This window comes from Rattus norvegicus, chromosome 2 (assembly GCF_036323735.1).
Source record: "Rattus norvegicus strain BN/NHsdMcwi chromosome 2, GRCr8, whole genome shotgun sequence".
In the NCBI taxonomy this organism is placed as follows: domain Eukaryota; kingdom Metazoa; phylum Chordata; class Mammalia; order Rodentia; family Muridae; genus Rattus; species Rattus norvegicus.
Window position 1 is genome coordinate 200,151,752 of NC_086020.1, and position 25,487 is coordinate 200,177,238.

The following is a 25,487-nucleotide window of genomic DNA, read 5'->3' on the forward strand; positions in this document are numbered from 1 at the left end:
CCCACATTAAAGACCTTCCAGGAAGCAACATAAGCACCCAGGCTTCAAATGCAAGCACAACTTAGTACACCCTGTCTGTCTCAGCCTGGTCTCAGGACAGAATATTGCAGATTCACAGAATTCTAGAAAGCAGCAAAGAAAATCCTGTAGGCTGACTTCTTTAAAAAAAAATGAATTGACTTTAAATAACCAGATTAAAAAGCACATTTCATTTACGTTTGTTATATACCTAAAAGTGAATTTTTATTAAAAGCAGATCACATCACTTCAAGAAATTCAGAGAACTATATCTAAATATACTGAATGCAAGATATTCCTCATCAATTTAGATTTTTATAGCCTCGTAGAGATAAAATGCAGATGAGTTGATTTAAATCAGGCCTTCATTAAACTTCAGAATTAGCTTTTGGAATCCCACATATTGAATTGTGCAGTGTCTGATTCCTGATCATTGTGACAAAGCTGTGACCGGATAATGGTAAAGTGCACCATTGCCAGAAATAACACGGTCTGCCTTTGGTTTGTGCTAATAAACTATAAGACAACTTAAACTCCATTTTAATATCAGAAATCCACCTCATTAGAAGTAATCTCACACTCTGGATGCTATTAGAATTTTCATGTGTGTTCTTTGGTGAGCCGGGAATATAATTTTCTATTTATGCTTCTTATGTAAATCTGTCATTTCTAGTTGGCTACTCTGGCACTGAGCCAAAGCACTAATTTATCTCCATCTTTCCCTATTTCTTATATCAAAAGAGGATGTTGGTTTGAATAACAAACATTCAATCGACTCGGACGTGGGGTGGCAGGCAGAGCAGGAATTACCTGCTTACCTTTTATTGCCTTCTTTGAATTGGCTTTTCTGGGAACAAAACCAATAAGACACGCTGTTCCTTCATCTAGTTTTGACTCAGGTTATTTATCAGAAGACAGTCCTCCCCCCGCGGTTCAGCCGAGACTGGCAGTAGGGTGGAGAATTCAGCCTGGAATGAGGCTTCTGACCTAATACTGTCATAGGTTATTGTCCCACCAAGTCATGTAGGACTTCATTGTCTTTAATCTTCTGGTTTGGCCTCATAATTATTTCTGATTCCAAGAGATGCCCTTGCCCACACATTTGTCACCTGCAGGGTGGCAGTATGCTGGGATTGAACATACACGGTTTCAGCCCCCTCCAAAACTTCACAGTGTCTCTCTCTCCACCCCTCCACCCCCGCCCAGCTCCCTCTGCTGTCTTGTACAGTAATTGGCCTAATAAAAGGCAGAAACAAGAATTTATTACACCTTGGGCAGTACTTGAAACAGACTTTATTTCCAGGAACAGCAGTTATGTCTACTTGCTGCTCTATATTTTGATATTTCATTTAAATACTTAGAATATATTCAAAGTCAAATTGCTAATCACTCAATTTCCCTGCTGCTGCCCTGGTTCCCCAGGTGGCCTCTTATGATACTCCATGTAAACACTGTATTTGGAAGGATACATAGATCGGCATCCCTAGAGTCACATGATCACCATAAATCTGTGAAAATAGCATGACTTAAAAATAAAAGTCTCTTAGTGCTCTGCCAACAGGCTTTGGCATAATCTTGGCAATCACTTAGATACTTCTTTCTCTCTGTTTTTGTGGTTATAATTTTTTCCCAGGTGGAAAATAGTCTCATATTTTGCAGACGTTGTCCAAGCTAGTGACCATCCATCCATCTTCCTGGGTTACTAAAGTTGTCGGCCGACTGTGTTCAGTCCACACAAAATCAGTGACTTGACTGGAAAACTGTGGGTGGTTTCTCCTTTCATCTCAAGAAACGGCCATACAATTTCCTGATATCATTTCTGCAGGAAATTTTATTCTTTAAGTCTTCCAGTGTTATAAAGCAACAAGAAAACATTTAGAATGTCCTTTGGTGGAATCTTATTACACTTGCTATATGTAAACCGATATTCTTTGATGCCAGCACGCTCGTTGCCCTTACAGAGAAATCTCTGCACGACGAAACGAAACAAAACCAAAGAGGACCAAAAAAATCAAACGTCAGTCTTTGCTGATTCGAATTCGATACATTAACAGATTGTCTGGTAACATAAATTGGCAATATTACAAAAAATCTACATATTACAGTATTTCAAGAAAAATAACTTCATTTGAATACAAAAGGATAGATACACTTTCTCTTTTCCTCTAGCCACTCTTGCAAAGTGGATGGGAGCTGGCACTGGGATCGCAGTGCTGCTAAAATATACAGGGGGTATGACTGGCTTGCGCTTTGGAGGGGGCTGTTACACATGTGTATCACTAACATCAGACAAAGAAATCTTTCAACCAACAAGGGTTACAGAGCAACGTTCACTAAAGCACAGGTTGGAAGGGATTTGGGGGGAAGGGGGAGGCTGAAGCAGGCCAATATGGCAGCTTGTAACAGATTTCCTTATACCCACAATGCACCTGACAGCGAAGAATGCTCTTATTTGGTTGGTCCACACACTGGGCAGAGCGGTACTCGGGTGCACCACGGTAGAGTAGCGAATGTTTTTTAGGTTGGTTGATCAGTTTGTTGTTTGTTTGTCTTTCCTTCTGGGGGGCGCTCTCGCAGCCTTTCTAATCCGCAATCAGCTCTGCAGCTGGCGATGAGATTTGCAGTGACGATAGCGACAGCTGCCAATTCCTCTGGAGTCAGTGATGAACAGTCTTGACTCCGATGATGCGCGCTGTGCTGTCCAGTTCCGAGAGATATGGCTTAGTTCAGTTAGGCCCTCTTCTTCTATACACTGTGTTGGAGTGGGTGTGCGTGTTTTCTATGTCGGGAGCAATCGCTTGGGTTGTGTCTGCTTCCCCCACAGCACAGGCCTGTCGGAGGGCTGGGTGTGACCCCTAGAAAACCAGGGGACTGGCAGTCCCCAGCAGCACGGTCAGCAGCAGCAGTGCAGGGGAGCCCCGCGGGGGTGCTCCCTGGCCAGAGTCGGAGCCACAGCTGCCCGCCTCTTCGCACCGTAGCTTCTCACAGAGGATGCCGGTGTAGGCGTCTGGGCACACACAGCGCACATTGTTGTGGCAGGTCCCTCCATTCTGGCAGTGCAGGAGCTCATTGTCGCAGACATTAGCTGCAGAACGAGGGGAGGGAAGGGGAGGGGAGGAGAAGCAGAATCAATTTAAGTTCATCTGGAACATCATGTTTTCAGCTTTTAAAAAGAAATTCTCTATCGATCTTGTGCTCCCCCACCCCCTTCCCTCCATAAACTAAGCATGTGACTCCAATTTCCAAACAAATGTAGTCGGCTGCCTTGGTTTTGATCATATTAGGCCTTTTCATATAGGTTTTTCCCTCCCCTTTCCCCTGCAATCTTGGATATTCTCCAGTTCAGGCTATTGAATCTAATGTAGTACTCCTGGTTTGGAAATTCCTGTGTACGTGAGACCTGTTGTGACCTCCTAGGTTTTTAAAGGACGAGTGCCTGATACAAGAAAGCAGAACCTTGAAGCCAGATGAATGCGGTTTAAAATGCAAAGCAGTGCTGCTAAAATGACCAACGACCTCTAAGGTCAGGACATCCATCCATGGTCCCTGAACCGATTCCAGCCTTTTTTGTGCATGCAAAGAGACCACAGGGAAGCAGGGAAATGCGGGTTTAGGATGTGAGAAAAGTAACATGCTCCAGGCAGGCAACAGCCAGATGGGAAGAGGAAAAGCTTGTTTCGTGGGAGGCATGTGAGGAAGAGCAGTCACATTTGTCCCTGACAGCCCATCAGAGTTTTTATTACCTTGTAAATATGGGGAGTAGAGCCCAAGGTTACCTTGATTTGGGAACAGTAATAAATGCAACGGTGAAACCCTGATTACCAAAATTTCATTACCATCCATCAAGGACTGGAAACAGGTTGGAAAATCAGGAAGCGGTTCCTGACTGAGATTCATTCACAGCCTCTGTCACAGAACTTTCACCTCTAATAATTTCTCGTATCTTCAAAATCCCCGTTATCCTCATTAATTCGATGTCTTGTATTCTCTTAGATAATCAAGGTTTCACTGATTTAGCAGAATGTTAAATAGAACCCAGGGAAATTAACGCAACAACAAAGAATAAGAGAGCCAAGAACGAACGAACACTTTCCAACAACATTTGCTGCTTAAGCACTTAACACATAGACCACTCTGGACAGGGGCAGGCGGGGCACAGAGCAGAAAAAGGAGCTTTTTATAAATTATAACAGTTTTTCATTAAAAAAAGAAGTCCCGGCCCAATTTCTCCAAAGATGACATATGGATTCACACACACACACACACACACACACACACACACACACACACACACACGAATGCACACACACTGCACAATGATGCTATTAAATACAAATCATTGTTGCAAAATAATCCCACCTTCCACATGATAACTATAGATAACATTTGCTTTGCCTGTTAATCGTGTTCAATACTCATGTTACCTTGAAGAGGAGCTTTGTCCTCACCCACAAACATCAGAATGCTCCTGTCCTGTGTATGGATGGTTGAGGGAAGGTGGCACTGGGTATCTGTGGAGCTAATAATAAATTTCCCTAAACAGAGTCCAGTGTGACTACATTGCTCAACATCCCAGGGAGACATAGAAGGCAGGTCCATCATACGTTGGTATAATCGGCACTGGTTAATCGTTCATGTTTGAAATGCGGGTACACCAGGCAATGTCACACGGATTAGAGGCATCAAGCAAACAAGCTGCTTCTCAGTGGGTGGGTTAGACTGAACCCAAATTATGGTAATTTGACAGTCATTTTTTGTCATGCCAACATCTGCAGCTATGAAGTAAGGTCCCCAAGCACAGGGTCATAGGTTAAGATCCTGGTGGATCTTGTTCTGTTTTGGTTTTTGTCCATTTGGAAAGTATACATGGGTTCTGTTTTGCTTACACTCGGAGAAATATCTGTTTAATTGGGGCAACATGGAATAAACCAATCCAAGTAACCATTTCCGTTTAAAGTTAAAGATTCCAAGCATTTCTCGATCTAGACAGCAGATTGCAGGATGGGATATTTCCTTTCATTTGGGCACCAGGCATAGGGAAATATCTGTTCCATCAATATCGATAATTGCTTGCCTTGAATAATTGAGAAGAAATCAATAGTTAATTAAATATCACTCCCCTCTTTTTTTCGAAGCTATTTTTCTTCCTCTTGGACTTGAATGTAAAGCAGCTCTTGAGCAGAGACTTCGGGTTTTTTCCTCCGAGAAGCCAGTGATTAAGTTAAAATTCAATACCTTCTCTACATGTAAATAACCTGCTAGTTGAGTTGGATGGTTGTGAGAATTTAATAAATACACGAGGAACAGATGTAGCCTGGGATTAATCATCTCATGGACTGGGGGAATATATCTTGGATAATATATAAACAGGAAAAAATGGAAACTAGCATACCTTTTATTAGCTTAAAATTCACTACAAAGCACATTACATTTGGGGTCTTGATGGTGCCCATCCTATTAAAATTCAACGAGTAGAGAGATTTCTACCGCATACTGTACCATCTGATGCTGAAATCACATGCTAGAAACATACTTGAGTCCAACTGGAGAACTTACCTGATATTTATAACCTCATGTTCCATTTACATGTCATCTAGTACCAAAGTTCTGTTGGTTAATGAACAAACTAGATGGTTATGTATCAAGAGCTCTTCTTCATCATGTAACACCCTGTACTAAACACCACCGAGACAATAAAACAAATGCAGAAGGGCCTCTGTTTTCATGGAGTTCTAATTTACTTACGGAGATGAGATAGATACATGCCAGAAGCGATCTAGAGTTGTTGTCCTTAAAATAACCTTATTAGTCTTATCCACTCAGCCAATGGTCCTTGCCAAGCGTCCCGCTAGGTTTTGTGGTTATCACTCTAACTACCATAAAGAAGCTCACAATTTGGTAGAAAGTCAACAAACACACTCAGAGATATTCTGACAAAGGACAAAAATGACCACAAAGTAGGTTGGTCTGAAGTGTTAGGCAAACACAAATGATGGTTATCTGTGTTTTGGAGATTAGGAACAATTATAGAAAGGGGGTTGTATTTGAACAAAGGCGCACACAAGGCAGATACTGGTTAAAGAGTATCATGGATGAGGAAACTGTGTGAGTTAAAGCAAAGAGATGCAAAAGGGGCACCTAGGTTATTAAGAAGTTATCGTTGAACACTGATCCCCTTCTCTGATGTTGATATTGATACACACACACACACACACACACACACACACACACACACACATATATATGTATATGTATATATATATATATATATATATATATATATATATATACACACACACACACACACACACACACACACACACACAACCCTACATGTTTCCTACTGGATTTCACCAACAATTGATACCAGAAGGAACAAAGAGGGAAGATGGGTGTATGTGAAGATATTTCCCTTTTCCTACTTAATGGCTTGTCTTAACAGCACTGTGTAGCAAGGCCTTCCGTTTAAGCCTTGACATTGATCCAGTCTTATCCATCTTATCCTTCTTTCCCTTATTATCTTTACTCAAAACCAGCTTCTCACTAAGCCTTGGAGACTCCTGTAGCATCCTGCTAGCATATCTCCAAGGGACTACTACAGAGGTATCAGACATCGTCCCTCCTCAGAGATATAGTTATAAGGTACCAACACTATTAGTTTCAAGAAATCCACCCCCCCATTCTTGTAATTTCTCAATCCCAGAGTAATAGGCACCACCTATGTGAGCAGTTACTGTCCAAGAGTTATTTTGGTGCCTCGTACTCATTTCAGTCCTCAGACACCAATTATCCTATTTCCTTTAATAGTCTTTTTCTGTTGAATACCTCGAATAGCTTATTTTCTGACTGGAACTTGATTATGTCCATAAATGATGGGTGGGCTGTGGTTGAAAGGCTAGATGCACACAGGACAAAGGAGGCTAGAATGCTAGGGGCATTCTGTCTGTAGTTGTTTTTATACAGACCTTGCAGAGTTTGGGAAATGGACAATGTGGCAGCTTTCAAATGTAAATGAGTCAGCTAGAGTTTTAAAGGAAAAGGAAAGCTGAAACTAGATGAAAATAGATTGGAGACAAGGAGACCAGATACTCATCAGAATGGGCTGGGTTGGAGCAACAGAGAGGAGAAGAGAGGGCACAACGGAAGGCTTGTTTACATAACAAATGTGAGTGATTTAAAGTGACATTTGACTATGTAGGTACATCACAAAGAAATTTATTAAGAAAAGGAAGCAGAAGAGAAATTCAGTCGGAGAAGTTAATGAGTACTTTTGGACTTATTGACTCTGCCTGTAAGTTCTCCTCAAATCTTTTGTTATTACTTGGTAAAGCTATGTCAAGGTTCAGGAGACAGTTCATTATGGAGATGGAGATGTGGAATACCGGTGGTGAAGGTCATTGTCATCAGACACAAAGTACACAGTCTCATGGTAGGAGAGTATCAATCATGCCAACGTGATGACCAAGTCTAGAGAGCTCTGAAGAGTACCAGCTTCAGCCATATGCAGAGAAAGCAACAGTATGAAAAATGGCCAGAAGGAAAATATCAACAAAATGCAGCAGTCACATGAGACCATGAAAATAATCATAAAAATGCTTTCCTGTTATGGAAGACCACCTATACATTAACAAATGAAGTGGAAGAGGAGAAGAAGAAGCAGATTTGAATTGGACAGAGCAAATGTGTGATTTAAATCTTGACTGAATCAGCCAGAAAAGGGTTGAGGTTATCACAATTTATGGAAGTCCCTGGACATCAGTTTCCTATCAGTTGATAGGAGAAGGTACCAATATTTTGGAGATTCCAGCCCCCAAAGGATATTAGGCAATGACTAGATTGCATTTATTTATTTATTTTTGTTTGTCGCAACTGGGAACAGATAGCATACTGTGGGTGGGTAGGGGCCATGGATGTGCGAAATGTCCTAAATTGGCTGGGACAGCATCCTCTTCTACCTAGAAGGACTTATAATCGATATAAAGGGTAAATGATAACATGGAGTTGGAGAACAGCCATGTCAATGGAAGTAAACAGCTGTTTCTGGTGTATACTGGGAAAAAGAGCAGGGCACAGATTTGTCAGTTCTAGATCAAAATAACGAGTTTTCAGAAGCACAGCCATGGCAATGAAAGGCTTGTAGGTATGTGGGTAACGTGCATGTAGGTAACTCAGAAATGCCAGAGCAGATAGTCAATACTGCTTACAGCAGCAGAAGAGGAGGATGCAAAGGCATCCTTGCTCATCATTTGCCCTTTACTCCCATTGTGGCAATGATACCAGCACTCCTGGACACGTTTCAAACCACCGAGCCAAGATCTAGATCGTATCAGTTCAGGGTAGAGCTTGAGTGTCAGTCCATGCATAGTGCACTTTATACGGAAGGGAAGTCTGGAGTAGCATAGTGAATGGTATTAGACAGCACAATATACTTATAGATACACGTATAGATACGGCTGACTCCATGCCTGGAAGTTATGGAACCATTCCTTTGACAACACATTTCCCACTACATCTCCTAGCTAATGTGATTTCAAACTACAGGGATGGGGCAGAGCTATCTGTTAATAACATTTCTGAATTGCTCCAACTCCTAGAGTTCTACTGACATATGGAGGTCCAAATTCAGATCAGGCCCCACAACAATAAAAGTAGAAATACCAAAGGTCTAGGCTGAGAGTGAGAATCCTGCTGACATCTGTAGCATCATTTCTGTCTTGCCAGGCATAGGAGACTTCTGTGATTTCAAGGTTTGGCTTCTCCAAAACTCATGTTGACAGCTTAGTTGACGTTGTAACATTGTTAAGAAGTGTGGCCTTTCCAAAGTATTATCAAGAATGAACTAATGCACACACGATGGCTAATGGGGATTTCCCTTTCAACCACGTGAAGCCTTCCAGCATTTTATGATAAAATACTAGAATTTTATGATAAGAAACTGGAACTTTAGCTCATAAATAGCTATTTTTTATTATAAATTAGTCTGTGACATTCTGCTATGGTAACACAAAATGAACTAAAATGAAATGTCGCTATTTAATAATGGAACTTTTTTATACTGAACTGTAGAATCCTTTTCATCACAAAGTTCTAGGCATCCATCATTAACTTGTGGAGCTGGCGTGAGAATGAAAACCCAGTACAATGTTTATGATCTTTTATTCTGTACAGCATGAAGTTGTAGATTAAAGTGCTGGAAATTTTTACCTAATATATTTTTTCAGTTATCTCTCTTTGGTGTTTTTTTTTTCTATATGGATCAGCTGCAAACCGAATTTAGTAAGAAACTACAGAAATGACCCCCAAAAGTATAGTCTTTCAAACTGAATTAGTTGGTGATATTTATTTTAAGTTTATCTATAATTTCTTTATTGTTATTGACTATAAAGGGGCTTCTTATTTCAGTAATCAGGAAGGCTCATTTTTAAATCCCTTATATAACCTTTTCCCAACAATTGGATGTGAATAGATACTTGGTTGATACAATTTTTTTCTGTTATGGTGACATCTGAGTCAAATATAGAAAGAGCTGACATTCCTTTGGTAATAGCCTGACTGTTCCCTTTATTAAATTTTCTTTTTGCTGTTGATAAGAGTAACTTATTTATGGCATGGCCAATATAATAGCACATGACCTGATACCTTCTGATACTCCAGTCTTTGGAATGCTTTCCAATAGTGTGCCTAAGATAACCAGAAGACATTGGCAGATAAGGTTATTATATTAATGTGAGTCTGAAACCGAGTTGTGTGGCCAGAAGATGAGGTGTGAAGTCTTAGTGGATAAGTTGGAGTAAGCACGGTACCGGGAGAGCTCTGCTTACAGCTTTAGTAAGCCACAAAAGCAGACACACAAGGTCTCAGAATTGCCATGATCTCTAAAACTACTCCTAATTTCACAGGAAGGAAGAGGAGGGAATACTATTTTCTTTATTACTTCTGTTTTTTTCCTGGACTTTGGATTAGGAAAGCCAGAAGAATGTCACTAAATTTTTCAGGTTCTTAAGAGTTTTTTATTTTGTTTTGTTTTGTTTGGTGAGGCAGATTTGGTTGTGTGTGGGGGAAGGGCATGTAGGTGTGCATTCTATGTGTATATGTGTGCAAATGCATGTGATGCATGTATATGTGTGCATACATATGTGTGTATAAATATATGTATGTGCATGTGATTGGTGTCTATGCATGCACATGTATGTATGTATAAGTATGGGTGTGTTTATGTGTGCTTTGTGTATATAGATATGTGGGTGTTCTTGAACACTATATAACCTGCTCTTCCCAAAAAACAAGGTATTTTCAAAATATGAATTACAAAATCTTGAATTCTTTCCCTTCTATTAGTCTTCTCTGGAACATGTCAAAAAGCAGACCTAGAAAGTGCTCCTATATATTCAAAGACAGCAGCAAATAGGACTTAGTGTCATTCCTTGTCCTATTCATTTTTCCTTCAGAAACCAAAAGGGTCACTTATTCCCACATGGTCACAGTGATCCATCACATTACCAAAGAGATTTCTCTCTGTGTTTGTGTTTGGTTCAAAGCTATACATTTGGGCTGGCTCTGTCCGTGAGCTGCTGCTATGCTTGAGCAATGCTGGGTCTATATTTATAGACTTGAAAGTTTCTCTTTTTGGCTTTGTCTCCTATACTTCAAGGAATCCATGCAATGTGTTACCATGACAGCTTTCCTTGATGGCTGTATTAATAAAGTGACCTCTACCTTCACCACCTGAACCAAGCCCAGGATCGCTGAGGGAAAGATGTTCCAAATTGTTCCCATCCTTTGCAAAGAAACGTCAAAGAGCAAATAACTCCCACCAAACAGGGTAATAACAAAGGCACGCGCACTGCACTGAGGTCTTGTGCGGGTGTTTGAGAGCTGGCAGCGGGGAGCCGAAGCGCCATGTTCTGACCCATTTACACAGTCTTTGTGCCTGTTTTACTATAATGTGAGCAAGACAGAAAATAGAACATGCAGGTTAGATCCTGCGGTCTGCAAAACTTTACAGCCTGCAGCGGAGTTTGGGAGCAAGTTCTAGACACACCAACTACATTCCCCATCTTTTACTTACCTGTGCTTATGAGAGATGGCTTGGCGTGGCAGGAAAAATGGTTGGGAGCCATTAATCCTGAATTCTGGTTCAGATAGTCACATTTTTACTTCGAGACACTTTGACCTTACCATGAACTGCCTAGTGACATCTATCCATCTGCCTTTTAACTAAATATTTTTCAGGTGGTGAGTATATATTGGGCCAGAATACTAATAATGCTAATGCTAATATACATGTGTGCTTGTGGCTTGTCATTCTGTGAAAACCAAAACATTAAGAAAGAGAGTCGCTTTTCTAAACTCCCTTGGGTTGTGTGTGTGTGTGTGTGTGTGTGTGTGTGTGTGTGTGTACATGTGTGCAAAGGCTAGAGGCCAGCCCCAAGTACTGTTTCTGAGGTAATGTCTACTTTTTTTTTCTGAGGCAGGGTCTCTCACTCTGTTGGAACTTTCTAAGTATGCACTGCTAACTGGCTAGGTAGCCCCATGGATCCTTTGCCTCTGCCTCCTGAGCACTGGGGTTGACAAGCTTGCATCATCATGCCTGGCCTTTTTTGAATGGATTCTGGGGAATCATATTCAGGCCATCATGCTGGCAAAGCAAGTGCTTTATTACCATATCTGTCTCCCTAGCCCTGCATGACTATTATTGATAGGAAGCCTATCAATCAAAAGAAAATAATTGGGAATTTCTCCCTCATTTGATAAGATCTCTGGCTTGATAAGATGATTGGACATGTGCATTTCTATGAGTTTTTGATGATAGACTTAGTAATTATTTTCATTTGATTTGTTTTGCCTGGGAGTCTAACTTGGCATCCCAAGGAACAAGATAGATTTTTGTTTCTCATATGGACGAATAGCATAAGGTAGGATGAGAAGAATTAGAATCTGTATTTGAGTCTCAACTCTATGGTAAATGCAGTGGGTGAACTGGAGGAAATCAGTTAACCTCTTGGAGCTCTCTTTCTTCACTTCTAAAGCAGAGATAATAGCACTTGTTCTGTTTGCCCACCTCAAGATGCTGGGAGGCTTGAGATGGATTACATAGGAATGTTCTACGAAGGGCAAAATACAGCCTAAGTAAGCTTGGTTTGGTTCGGTTCTCTCTTTAGACTAAGGTTCGAAATTCAGGGTGGATGAGCAAGGTGTTAATTCGGTCAGGCTGATGAATTCCTTACATCTCCAATCCAAGAGCCCTGAAGTGAGAAGGAAAGCGAATGCCCTCCCTTGAAGGCAGCATCTGCATACATTCTGAGGATAGGAATCGTGAGAGAGCCTGGAGTCAAAGCACATGGTTGGTGAACATTTGTATTCAGTTGCTGTGTACTCCACAGAGTCTTGCAAGGTCACTTTGGAATGGCAGTGCCCTTTCTCTCAGAGCTGAAACTTATACTCATTCAGGTGTATTCATCAGCCAGCATACAGGACTGTGGTGTGCTTCCAAAGGAGCATAGGTGTATGTTGGGGAAGCTGATGGAGAACCAGCAACCTGTGGCTCAACTCACCTTTTCCTATTTAGGGTGAAGGTTGGGGGAACCAGACAGAGACTGAAGCAACACACTGGAATCTGAAAGTCATCATATGGAAGGAACCCTGATTGCTCCCTTTCAACCTATGCTGTGTCTGTCCCCTTCAGGAGCAGTGGTGGTGCCAAGCATGGCCCTTATGTGACAGCATCCAATCTGCTTGATTTCAAAGCAACAAACCCAAGGAGCAGGGCTGAACGGTCGGTCTGTCAGGAACTGTGTGGAGGCTGTCATCTCCTTAATCGGGGACAGCAGGTTCTGACCCGAGGGAGCAGCCATCCTCTTGTGGTCCATCTGTTAGCCAAGCACTTGTTATGGGAGTGATCTTTTCTCTTGTGCCACCCAGGAAAACGCTGCTTTCAACACCATAGAAAAGCCCCATTTATTTTAAAGGAGACGTATCTACATTATTATCCCGGCAGATGTGGAGAGGTGACAGGTAACTCCAAGGCAGGAGGAACCAGCACCATCTACATACCTTAAAGGCTTTGGCTTTACAGCACACACACACACACACACACACACACACACACACACACACACACACATCTCAACTGATATTGAGAAAAGAGTTAATTTGTGGCAAATCCTACAAGCCTAAGGCCGACACCTTTCCCAAAGTGATCGTTACTGGTGTATTGAAATCCTATTTAGGTCAACACTTTTGGACACAGACATAGGCAAGGTGCTCATAGAGACAGTCCTGAGAAATCACAGATTTTCTCCTTTGGTATCACAAAAGACACTTTTCTCATCTAATGAGAAGGTGCAACCTCTACTCTGGGCTGAAGGTGAAAGAAGGCTGCTGTGGGAGGCATCTTCACATGCAAGGGCAACACACATCCGGGAATAGCTCATCCTTCCCGAGTACAAGTCATTGTGTCAAGAGAAAAGCAGATGCAGACTCTTTTCCATGATGAGATGTTTACCCGTGCCCTGCTCCATCAACACAGATCTGTTGTGCCTTCCACATTTTACAGAATGAAAGCCTTAGTAAAGCAATTGGGATAAATTGTAACCAAATATGACCCATGTTTATCTCTGGTTGTTGAGAGAAGAATTGATTTTTATCAGTTTAAATTTTGTCTTTATACTATTTTATTCTTTCCAAATTTGTACTGAAGAAATATATAGTAATTTGAACATAAAGAGAATGCACTATTTTTGGAGAAAAATATTTTCACTGAAATGATAAAAGCAATTCATTTCATAAGTGACTCCCACCACTACATCCTGCAAAATTTAGTATTTGTGATATTAATGTGTATTTATAACAATGCTGCCATTATCCTAAATGTCCCAAAATGTCTCAAAAAAATGAGTGGGATCCTATGTGGTCCCCAACTCAAAACAAGTAATCAGCATTCTGGCTCTGTCTTTTACCAAGCATTCCAGTCTCTGGCAAGAAGAGAACCAGCAGAGCTTCCAGAAAGCCTACAGTATTTGAAGACAGATGTTGTTTTGGTAACTGGCGAAGATTGAGCGAACGTCTAGACATTGTTGTCTTTGAAGATCAAGCCTCAGTAAATGCTGAGATAAAATATACTACCTCTTTTCCAGGGAGAGGGAGTCATAGTTAGAGCAACTTAAAGCCTTTTTTATGAAGCCTGAGCTTACAGGACTTCAACCTTCTACCTTTATAAAGGGTGAGCTCCCCTGGTTACCTGTTTCCCGTTCACTAGTTATATCAAGATGCAGAACTGTCTCAGGCACACACTTTCTGTTCAATAGAAATTTATTAAGTAAATACATAAAATGCATCTAGTTTTTCCTCTGCCACTTTGTGAATGATGCGTGCCTATCATTAGTAAGCAGATAATGTGTTAGGTATTGGGTCAGATGGAAAGCTTAAAGGTCAAAGGGCAAGAAATGAAATTTTCCCTTGATGGCCTCCTTTTAGTCATCTGAAATCAGAGCTACGCGTGTTTGCTAAATCAAGTTTGAGAAGATGATCACAAGGTGTGCTTTGAAGGGAGGAGCATGTGAAAGATTGACAGGGTGTGGGAGAAGCAAACCAAGAGTACTTGGGAAAATCACTTGGTGGTGTTTATCCAACTCAGATTGGACACTGTGATGTGCTAGAGGTCCCTAGTCATGGATTTTAAGGAGGAAACATTAACAATAGAAGGGCAGGGATATGTATTAAGGTTTCTTCTTTTGATGATTCAAAATATACTGGGGAAGGGATGGAAGAGAGGAGAAACAGCAAGGAAGGCTAGTATTTGAAGACGAGGGACCAGAAACATTTCTCCCACTTTTTAGTAAGCAACACACATCAGCTCTTGTTATGATCAGAGTATTGTGAGTGATATGATGGGGGAGAATAGGTGTCTTCAAGGCTCTGAAGGAAATTAGTAACCTTTTTTGTTCAGTTTTCAACTGGGAAGGTGATTAGTTAAATTTGAAGCACAGGCTAAAAGTCTGGTTGGAGTTACTTCATGAAGGAGGGAGTCACAGACCTGTTATGGGGACGTCACAAACAGGAGCAAGAAGATCTACTATTAAAATGATGTAGGGATTATGGGAGATAATCTTTATAACCCCATACTGTGTTGAATAGAAATTTGTAACCTATTGTACATCCTGAGGAGAAGAAAGAGGAGGAGGAAGGAGGAGGAGGGGGAGGAAGGGGAGAAGGTAGAGAAACTATTATGTGCCTTTGATATCCAGCACTAAGAAACACAAGTGCCATTAATATCCAAGTGTGTGTGTGTGTGTGTGTGTGTGTGTAGTGTAGTGTAGTGTTGTGTTTTAAAGAGAATGTTAATGTCTTTGAGTATTTTATAAATCTAAAATATAATTTGAGTTTCCTGTTTGTCAAGCTATAGCCAGATGTCTCCTTAGAGACTTAATTTTCCGATGTATACTTGGCAAGAGAGTTCTAAATATGGTCTAAGCCCTCTTAGGATTTCTAAACAGCAGGGATATTTAAGTATGAAAAATAGCTACTGAAATCACACAGCAGTAACTTTTCTTAATGACTTTTTTCTCTGGGAATCACTGTAATTCACTCTTGTCCACCTCTGACAATGTCAAACTAAGTCTTAAGAGGTGATTTTATAATGTCAGGATGAAACAAAGCCATTTCCTTGTTAATGCCAATGTCAAAGCCAAATGAATTGGTGTCAATAAATTCAAGGTGAGGAAAACAGCATTATGGAATCAAGAGAATGTGCAAAATGATGACAGGACTCATTTAGGGATGCCTGACTCTGAGTGAAAATGATTGCTAATTTCCAAAATGCATTTGCTACTGCACTGGAGCCCAAACATTTAATTTTTCTCAAATACTTCACTGAAGTTAAGAAAGGACAAAGAGGTGACAATTATGGAGCCAGTCCTAAGCAAATCTTTTCAGTAATGTTACTGTGGATCGCAGCAGTGCACCTTGTCCTTTCCTATCTATGAATTGCAGTGACATCAAAATTTGAAATGTAAAGCTTAATGTTTAATTGCCTATAGTGGTAGCATCCAAAGGTATCCCTTTACATGTGGACACCATTACTCTGGGCTCTCGATGTGGGATTACTGACTCTCCCTTTCCCACCATTTTGTATGGCCATTGTGAACAGGAAGAACCACTTAGCTGTAGTCATCTGTAAGTGCTCTGCACCTGCTAGGCACCACTCTAGGTCCGACAATCAAAACAGAGACCCCCAGCACCTTAGAGACAGTCTGCCTCGTGGACTCTGTGCCTTCCAGTTCACCTTTATCATTAATAAATTCTAGCTTAGCTTCCTTGGTGCCTGATAAGTTCTTGCCAAACTGAAAAGGAAAGAAAATAAAATTGTCTACAATCCCTTCAGTGATAGAATTGTTTACCACTGAAGATCATTCCTGTTTCTCTAAGTGACAGAAAACCTGATAGAAGCCCTCACTTACGAAAAAGGTTTCATGGGATGCTACACCAGCTTGTGAGCTGTGCTTCCTCACTTCAAGGAATAGAACTCTTTACAAAAACTGAACTTCACGCAGGAAGGGGGAGAATAGACAGAGCTCTGTCCCGAGAGCTACAGGAGCTGTTTCCGAGCTGGTTAAGCAAAAGCTATTGAAAGTTTAACCTGAGGGGGGCAATGCAGTCCCTGAAGGGATCTGAGTGACATTTGAAAGCTCTTCCTTCCCAGAGCAAAGCTGTGGGGTGTCAAGAGGTGGGGAAGGTACTTCAATGAAGAAACTGGGTCTGGCAAGACACATGGAAAAGCTGTGTCTTCAGGGACATCAGATCCAGATGCAGAAAGAGTAAGATGGTGGATTGGTTTGGATTGAATTGGTAGCCTGCGTGTATTATTTAAAGTGCAGAGAAAAGATGTTAGTTTCTGTCTAAAGCAGGCGAAGCTTTACCAAGGTTAGGTTAAGCATGAATGAAGACGATTTGGGTTGGAGTTGGGCAAGAGTCATCACAGGACATGTTTAAAATACATTGTTCTGCACCCTTTGCTTTCTTCCATGTTTATTTTATTTTTTATGTTTTGAATCTATGCCCCTAATAAGACTAATAAGATTTTCCTAAAATGTAAACTGCTTGAAGATAAAGATTCTGCCTGTTTTGGTTTTTGGTATTCAATGCCCAGAACGGCACTTTGTAACAGACTGTGCTCAATGAATATCTGAGTATTTTCGAGTGAATGAATAAATGAAATATATAGAAAAAATTCACATATTCCATATCCATCGCTTCCTTTTTGCTTCTAAAATAGCTTCCCAACTGTGTCTGTTCTTTCGCCCCTAAATTAAATTGCGCAGAAGTGCTACAGCCAGATTGCGTTTCTTCAGAAAGTGTTTTCACAGAGCTTTCCACTCTTTCTCTCACTTGCAGCCTTCGGTGGCCCCCCACTGCTAATTGGATAACAGTGTAGCCTGGGTCCCTGGGGATGTGATTAGGATCTTCCTATCATCTGCTTTGGCTCTATGAAACAGCCTTTCTTCTGCTAGCAAACTCACCTTTACAGGGGCTCGCACTGGTGTCCATACAGTTAAAATTAAAGTACCAGAAAATTTACATATGCTATAAATGTCATCTTATTGAATGTTCCAACAGCCTAGAAGAATAGACAGTACCAGTATCAGTATCATTACCAATATCAGTATTGATTAGTTCTACTTTATGGCAACCTATGGATCTTACTCGAGGACCACAGTGGAAGAGCAGCAGATACAAGACTAGGAGTATCGACTCTGGCTCTTTAGCATTGCCCATTATTCTGTTGACTCCTCAGGGATCCCAGATCATCCAGCTCTATGTGTTCTTTCCTAAACCTTTCACCCATTCATCAAGGTTCAGCTTCTCGATAAGCCCCACCAGGAAGGCATCCCTGATTGTCTGAACCCACAGAAGTTTTCCTACCTTTGAAGGCGCATAGCAGATGGTTTAGCTAGTGAGACATGCATTGACGTGTGTGTAGATGGAGTTGGAAGAGTCCGGATTTAAACTTTGGTTCCTCTGGACAGGCACTGGATGATTGTGTGTGTCAGTCAACCAATAGCTGCTTTATTCATCATATGGTTAATTTCATACCTGAAGTCTGCCTCAAAGGCTGTTATGTAGATTAAATGACTTAATATGTACAACTAGAATAGAACAATTCCTGACATATAGACAGACAGTCACTCTTTTGGGATTTTCTAAACCTGTGACAAATAGTCCTTGCCCATGTGCATTTCTTGTCTCCTGAATCACAGTTCAGGCTATCAGAGGGAGGCCATTGCTGTGCCGCTTTCTTCGTCCACACTGATCAGTTGCTCATCACCAGGGGGGGACATTTGCTGACATTTTTCAGTGAGGATAGCAGATACCTCCTTTATTTCTGTTACCTCAGGCATGTCTTTTATCTTGGAATCCTAAACATCTGGTTTTGTCTGATATGTCCTAGGAAATTCTCAGGAACTTTTCTCACTTTTCGAAACATGATTTGTTGGACAATCTCTACACTTCCAAGGCTATGGGAGGAGGACATCATTTCTAGGGCATACGTGAAAGCAATCTGAGTTTTCATCCCTGAGCCTCCAAGTGGAGGTTTTGGAGAAGTCCCTCCCCTTAGTAGCATTCTATACATTTTTCTTCTATTTTTTGACTTGTGGGAAGAAGGAGAGAAGCTTAGAGGGAAGATTAAAGCAAACAGAGAAAGATTGGAGAAACATGTTTGGGCTGGGTGACAGGGAATTACCCACAGGAACCTGCCCAGAGTGTCGAACCTGTCTTACCTGGTGAGTGTTTCAGTTCTGTTTGTCTGCAGATAGGGATCATGGTTACATTTTTACAAACTTTAAGGTCTCATAATGAATTCTATCTTGGACTTAGCTCCTGTCTAGGCTACTTTACTCTAAGGATTAAAAACATGATTGGCAGTCACATGATTCTCATGAAAAAGTGTACAGAAAAGAGAGGCAAACTCTCTCTCTCTGTCCAAATGAGCATTCTAGTTTATTTGGGCAGTAGGCAAAGCCCTGTTCTGCACAACACCAGACACTTTCTTACTAATGGATGTGATGTTTCATATTTGAGAGATCCAACTCCTGTTGGCTTATCTGATTTTATCTGCCAGGACTCCGATTGTGTTTTTATAGGACTAGTGAGTATAAGCTTATTAGTTATAGACCTAAAGCTCTCTGCTGCAACTCAACCCACATTCCCACTGTGTCTGCCTCATGGCTACATCTAGCCATTCATATGAATCCAAGTCACGGTTTTCTGGACAATCGTGCCTTTTACACCAGGTGCTTGTAACTTGACAACAATTTTTAAATATCTTTCCATTTTGTTTGGGATCTGTTTCAGGTGTAAACCAAGATTTAACTAGGTTAATGGTGTTGCAGGTTATAACCCTTTATGCATGTCAAATATACCTACAAAATTAAAGAATCTAGCCTGGAGTCTTAAGCCATGATTGGCTTGGATGGCTAGTTTATTCACTGATTGCAAGGCAAGGAAAGATTCATCTGAGCTTTAAAACTGCTTGTTTTGCAAATATGGAGGCTGTTGTGAGGCTCTTAGGACTGAAACATCCCCTTGAGGACAAAAGGGGAAAGGACTCATGAAGACTCATGAAAGGGAGTTATAAGATTCACATGACCCATTCCCAGGGAATAGGCAATAAGAAGTTGCAGTTGGGGAGGGGACTTTTCAGTGTAGCAGTCTGTAGGTTGGGCAGGGAGCACCTTGGACGCAGGTTTTGTGGATGTTACCTATGCTGGCAGAGTTTTCAATGATGTTGCCGGAGACACTCAGGCTTATGAAAGTGATCCCTTATCCACAATCCTGTAAGCAACCACAATGAATCCAGTGGTTTACTAAACTAACTGAAATGGAATCATATATTTGGTTTATTATTGGTATCCTACATGTGGCTAATAGACAATTGTTTTTCTTGCCCCTGGAAAAGTCATGCAAGAGAAGTCATGGCTAGAGAGGCTATTTGTCATCTGAGGTATCCAAGTTGTGTCTCTAGTTTGGTGTGACTAGCCAACCCTTACAAGTTCTTCAAAAGGTTTTCCTGAACACAAAGCTTATGTTTTCACGTGTGCTAAGAAGGGAGAAAGAAAAACACACCTCAGATATACTGAGTTGAGAGCAAGGCTATTGTGTGAACTTGACCATGGAAGCTTCATCCTGCTGATGTCACTCCTTTTAATTTTTGGAAAAAATGTTTTAGATGCCTCCTGTTAAACCTGTGGTTTGAGACTCCTTTGGAGGTTCAAAGGATACTTTCATGGAGGTTGTCCAAGACCATTGGGAAACAAAGATATTCACATTATGACTCATTACAGTTATGACGTACTAATGAAAATAATTTTGTGGTTGGGCCGCCACTATGTGAGGAACTGTATCAAAGGTCAGAGCATTAGACAGTTGAGAATCTTGTCTAACAGAAAAGTCTGCAGATTTAGAACTACCACAAATCTTCCAAATTCACCCCAAACATTTGATTTCCCCTGCATTATAGATCTTACTGAACTTTGGCCACTGATGAGTGCTGAAGGATACCGATTTGATAAGCATATGGCATTGAGTCCCAACGTTATCATCAGAACCCTTGCCTGGAATGGACCAGGGAGTAAAGTGTTTGAAAATCAAGTCTTGAAAAACACAGATGTACTTTTTTAAAACAACTTTCTGCTGAGAATCCTTGGATTTTGTTAGCTGTAATGTCTATACAGCTAAAACACTTTAATTAATATTATAGTTATTCACTTGCTATTTTATTCATTGTCTTGTTTGGGGGAGCCAGCGGGGAAAAAAACAAAGGAATCATAAATTGAAATTGTATCTTGTTCTTTGTAGAACTACATAACTCATACAACAAAACTTTATGACAAAGAATTCAGTCAGTAAAGAAGAATCATGCCCAAATTTCAAGATAAATGAATTTTTATGGCCAAGTGATAAACCATATAATATAGATTTAGCTTACAATGTTAACATCAATAGAGCCTAAACTACATTGCCAAGAGCAATAAAGTGAGAATAATGGGAAAAGATTGAATGACCATATGAAAAAAAAAGTTTCCAGTGATTTCCAACTCTTTTCAGTTTATTTCTTGAGAAGCCCATAATGAATTCATATTGATGTGGGTGGCTTGAGTAATGACATCAAAATGCATGATCAATACATGCTAACTAGGCTAAAGAATTTAGCTTAGAACATTCTTAATTGGAAACTAGTCCAGGCACATTGAAAACCCGAGGTGGGCATGGAGCAAGGAGAAAGGAGAAGTTTAATTTCCTGGCTGCTTTAATGATGGATTTGATCATTGGAGGTAGCCGGGTGAAGTCTGTCTATTACCCATGATTAAAGGAAATTAGGAAGGATTGTGAGTCATACAGACCAAGACTTGCATCCTAGATCACAAACTCACTAGCTTTGGATCTTAAGATGATAATTGACCTTTTTGAGTCTTGACTCCCAAGAGTGTGAAATCGGTTACAGGGGGTTATTACCCAGTTTGAGAGCTTTGGATCTGAAAACGGATACCAGTCTATTAAAAGATTGCCCACAGATGGTAACTATTTTGATTATAGAGAGGTTTATAAGAGATGAAATTAAATATGATACATCTAGTGAGTAACAAATCTTAGTTCTTTTATTTAGAAGAGATATTTAAAAATGATTTCTTTATATAGTCCCTCTGGGTTCAGTGATGGAAAGTAACCATGCTGATATATCATGATAAGCACCATAACTGTGTTAAGTGATAAAAAGATGTGAAAGCTGCCATTTGGTTTTTGAGCACTTGGTCTGTACTAACCTTTATTCTAAAGCATTTTTCCTGCTTTGACTTACTTAACTGCTCATCTTATGAGGTAGGAACCCTTGTACTGGCAGTTTCACAGGAAGACTCCAATATTGAAGGAAGGCATCTGAGCCGTCAGGCTCGCATAAGGAATGGACGGCAATGGTTGGGATCAACCTGCTTTGAGGAGATAGTCACTAGGCTCTTTTATCTGACTGACCACCACACTGGACATCAAACAAACAGTCACAACTTTGAGTGATGTTACTTGTTTTCTCATTTCTCTCTCCATGAAGCAGAATCAGGTAGAACTGACAGGACCAGGTACCTGCACGACACGGGCAATACTAAGGAAAAAGGCCCATCTCTGTTCTAACTTGCCTAGAAATTTAGATTTAGTACCAAGTGCAAAGACAGGTGCCGACTGACTTCCAGGCTCTTTTAGCTTTCTTTACCTGAACACAGCACAGTCTGCTCATACCTCTTGCCTAGAAAACAGGTCTAACTCTCTCGTATCTGACTTCCCCATTGACACATGAAATCTATTGTCCACAGTGCTATAATACTCAGGGTTATTCTTTTTAAATAAAAACGTCTACAACGTGACTCTCTCTTGCTAGATCTACTAGGCTAATAATAAAATCCATACCTCTCATCCTGACTTCACAGATAGTGAGAGATGCAATGCCAGCCTCCCTCCATCTTCTCTCCACTCTCCCTCAGAGCTCTCCAGCCATACTTGTTGTCTTCTATTTTATGAGAGGGACCAATCTTGACTTCTATCTTCAGCAGGAGGTGAAATTCTTTCTAGAATACTCGTCTTCCAGACTTTTCCCACTCTATCTCTTTATAACTCTTTTGATCTCTTGCTGAAGCAATATCCTTTCAGAGAGAACTTTTCTAAGGATACCACGTGATTTTTTTCCCCATCTCCCCAGGAGCTCAAGCTCAAGGTCTCTGTCTGTGTGTCTGTCTTTCCTATGGTGCTAACCCCAGTATCCAGCTCATGCTGCATGCATATTTATTGATTAAAATGAAGGTTGCCCAATGCAGCACACATTCTTTCGGGGCTTAAAATAGCACAGAGATAATGGGCTTTGCTGAGGCTCTTCTGATGGTTTTAAATTGTGCTTCTACCTCAAACTTAGCTAAACTCTTCGACCTTTGGCTTTAAGACCTGATACTTAAGTTTCAAGAAATGTGTTGCAGTGGTGTTTCTGTATGCAGCCTTGCTCCAGGGGAATATTATGCACTTGGCAATCCAGCAGAAAATCCCCCTCAGGGTAGAGATCATTCCTTGGTGATGGATGACCACGTTTTTGCATTCGTTTCCATGGTTGGGCCGCCTCCTAATTTCTAGTTTGGCATAACGAGGGGCTATAGGGTGTTGTGCTATGTGTGGGGGACTCTCCAATAATCAGAGCTATTCTTTTTACACAAGGTTGAGTCTTCTCTCTTGAGCCTCCCAGCTAAGATGCCAGCTATATAAATATTTGCAAGAAGTCAATATTATACCACTAGCCATGGAGGGAATTATTTTATATCCCAAATAGGAAAGTATTGGATTTCTTTGTGTCATCTAATTGCCAAGCTTATTCCAAAGTGCAAAATTGGTCCTGCTTGCTGAAATATTATCTCTTGGAAAACAGATGTGACATCAGCTTGCTCTTCCTGAGGTGAGAGGAGAGAAACCATGTGTTTGGTAAACAAAGCAACTAATGACCCAAGCAGGGTAGGGGACCAGGAGTGAGGACCTGGGAGCAAGTTCAACTCAGGAACTAGGCACTAGACCACTCACATAGTCGTGAAGCTTTTGACAAGCACCAAACTGGCCATTTGTGACTTTGCAACTGCTTTCTCTGTAAGTAGTCTCTGCCCACTCCTGCGTACTCGCTCTTTGCACCAAGTACTCCTTTTTACAGGGTTTTAACTCCTGACCTAGGAAAGTGTTTTCTGCTCTCAATGTTTTAAACAAATCGAAAGGATCAGAGTTAAATCAGTGCAGAGGTGTATGTGTGTGTGTGTGTGTGTGTGTGTGTGTGTGTGTGTGTGTGTGTGTGAGGGAGTCACACAATAGCTTCATTTGAACTCCCAGTGTCTATCTGGATAGTTGGGGGTGGGACAAGTGTCCGATTTGTGATTTTTTTACCACCCCCAGGAGAAAATCCTCAAAGAAATCATACTATGCCAGTAGAACCCAGCTGTTCAGCTCTGGGTTAAAATGCTACCCCCTCGACCCCTGCTCTGGAAGAGCTCTGTGCGCCATGTTGGTGGCTTCAGCCTCTATTCCAGTGACGTTTTAGCACCCACTTTCCCCTGAGAGTGAGAGTCGCTGTAGAATGGATTTTGTCAGCAGCAATGGCTGAGGATACTGCTCGGCCCCTCGCTCCACAGACTCATTAATCTTGACTGAATAATTCCTAAATACTTGACTGAATGGAAATGACCTCAAGCTTGCAAATACAGGTTTCTGTTACCCTCCCGGCGACTTATTTTCTAGCCTGCTTTGCTCCAACCCTAGCTCCTACTCTCCTGCTTTTAGGCTGACATCTCTGTTCAACAGCAGGGTATTTTGAAAGTCGATCAGACGACGGTGAACTCAGAAAAAGGAGACCTTCATAAAGTGTGTGTTCTATTTTGAGACCGAATGAATAGCATAACCTGAAGCGAGTGGCCTCTGTGTTAGGAAAGCAAAATACAGCACAACAAAACCTGGATTTTTTTTACAAAGAATATGTGAATAAAAGCTACCTAAAAGTAAAAGACTCAAATCAAATTAAAAGCATCTCTTGCTCTCTTTGAACAATACGCTTACGTCTTTGAAAAGTTGCGAAGGAAGACAAAGAAAAGAAATGGAACTTCTTCGCCTTTGATATGTTCCAGCAATAAGAGGCAGCGGCAATGCATATACAAAATCCCAGGAATGACATTTCTCAAACATAGAAGAAAATAATAAACGTAGACTAGCCACTGAGCACTGGAAAGGACGTAAAAGAGTGTCCACACAATTTCCTGTACTGATGATAGCAGAACAAAATTAGAAAAAAATTAAACCCCACCCCTTACTAGACAGTAATGTTTCCAGTTTAAAAATAAAGTTTAAGATCCCACATGTGAAGAACATAGAAACTGGAATGATAAATCAGACCCACCACTTTATTTTTGGCTGGCATCAGTTTTATGGCACAGACTATAATATGAAAAACACTAACTGTGGAAATGTGGCAGCGATAATTAATGGGAAGACAGGACATATTTCTTTCCTTCTCCCCTGCCCCTACTCCCCTGGCTTACTCAGCTTCTAAAAGGACATTAGGTCATCTTCCTCTCCCCACCCCCCAGTAATTGCTGCATGAAGATTGTTAATATATGAATTAACTGAATTTACAGGACTTTAAAAAGGAAGCAACGGACACTGCCCATTTCTGTCCATGTCTCAAATGATACCTATTTTTTAGTCTTAAACCAGATGGCCAATGAAGGCAGTGACCTCAGTAATATCCAATGTAATTACCTACTTTATTTTCACCGAAATTGAAACTTCATTGAAAATAATTTTGTCTCTCAGTTTATTTATGGTGAAAAGTGCTTTTTACCTTTTGAACTTCCAAGACTACTGGGCTGAATACAATGGCTGGAAATCTCCTTTAATCACCTCTAACAGCT

General features: G+C 40.9%; 1 protein-coding gene across 5 annotated transcripts in view; it reads right to left on the minus strand.

The window, feature by feature from the left end:
* Window positions 1–227: 227 nt before the first annotated feature.
* Ntng1 (netrin G1) overlaps window positions 228–25,487 on the minus strand; it is a 363,053-nt gene continuing 337,793 nt past the window's right edge. For 4 of the 5 annotated variants that reach the window (XM_017590780.3, XM_008761394.4, XM_017590776.3 and 1 more), the window contains one exon: window positions 1,292–3,103. In XM_017590780.3, coding sequence (XP_017446269.1) covers window positions 2,874–3,103 — 230 coding nt within the window. In that variant the 3' untranslated portion in view covers window positions 1,292–2,873. Of the gene's footprint in view, window positions 3,104–25,487 lie in introns of all 5 variants that reach the window. The other variant, NM_001106465.1, reaches the window with a different exon arrangement.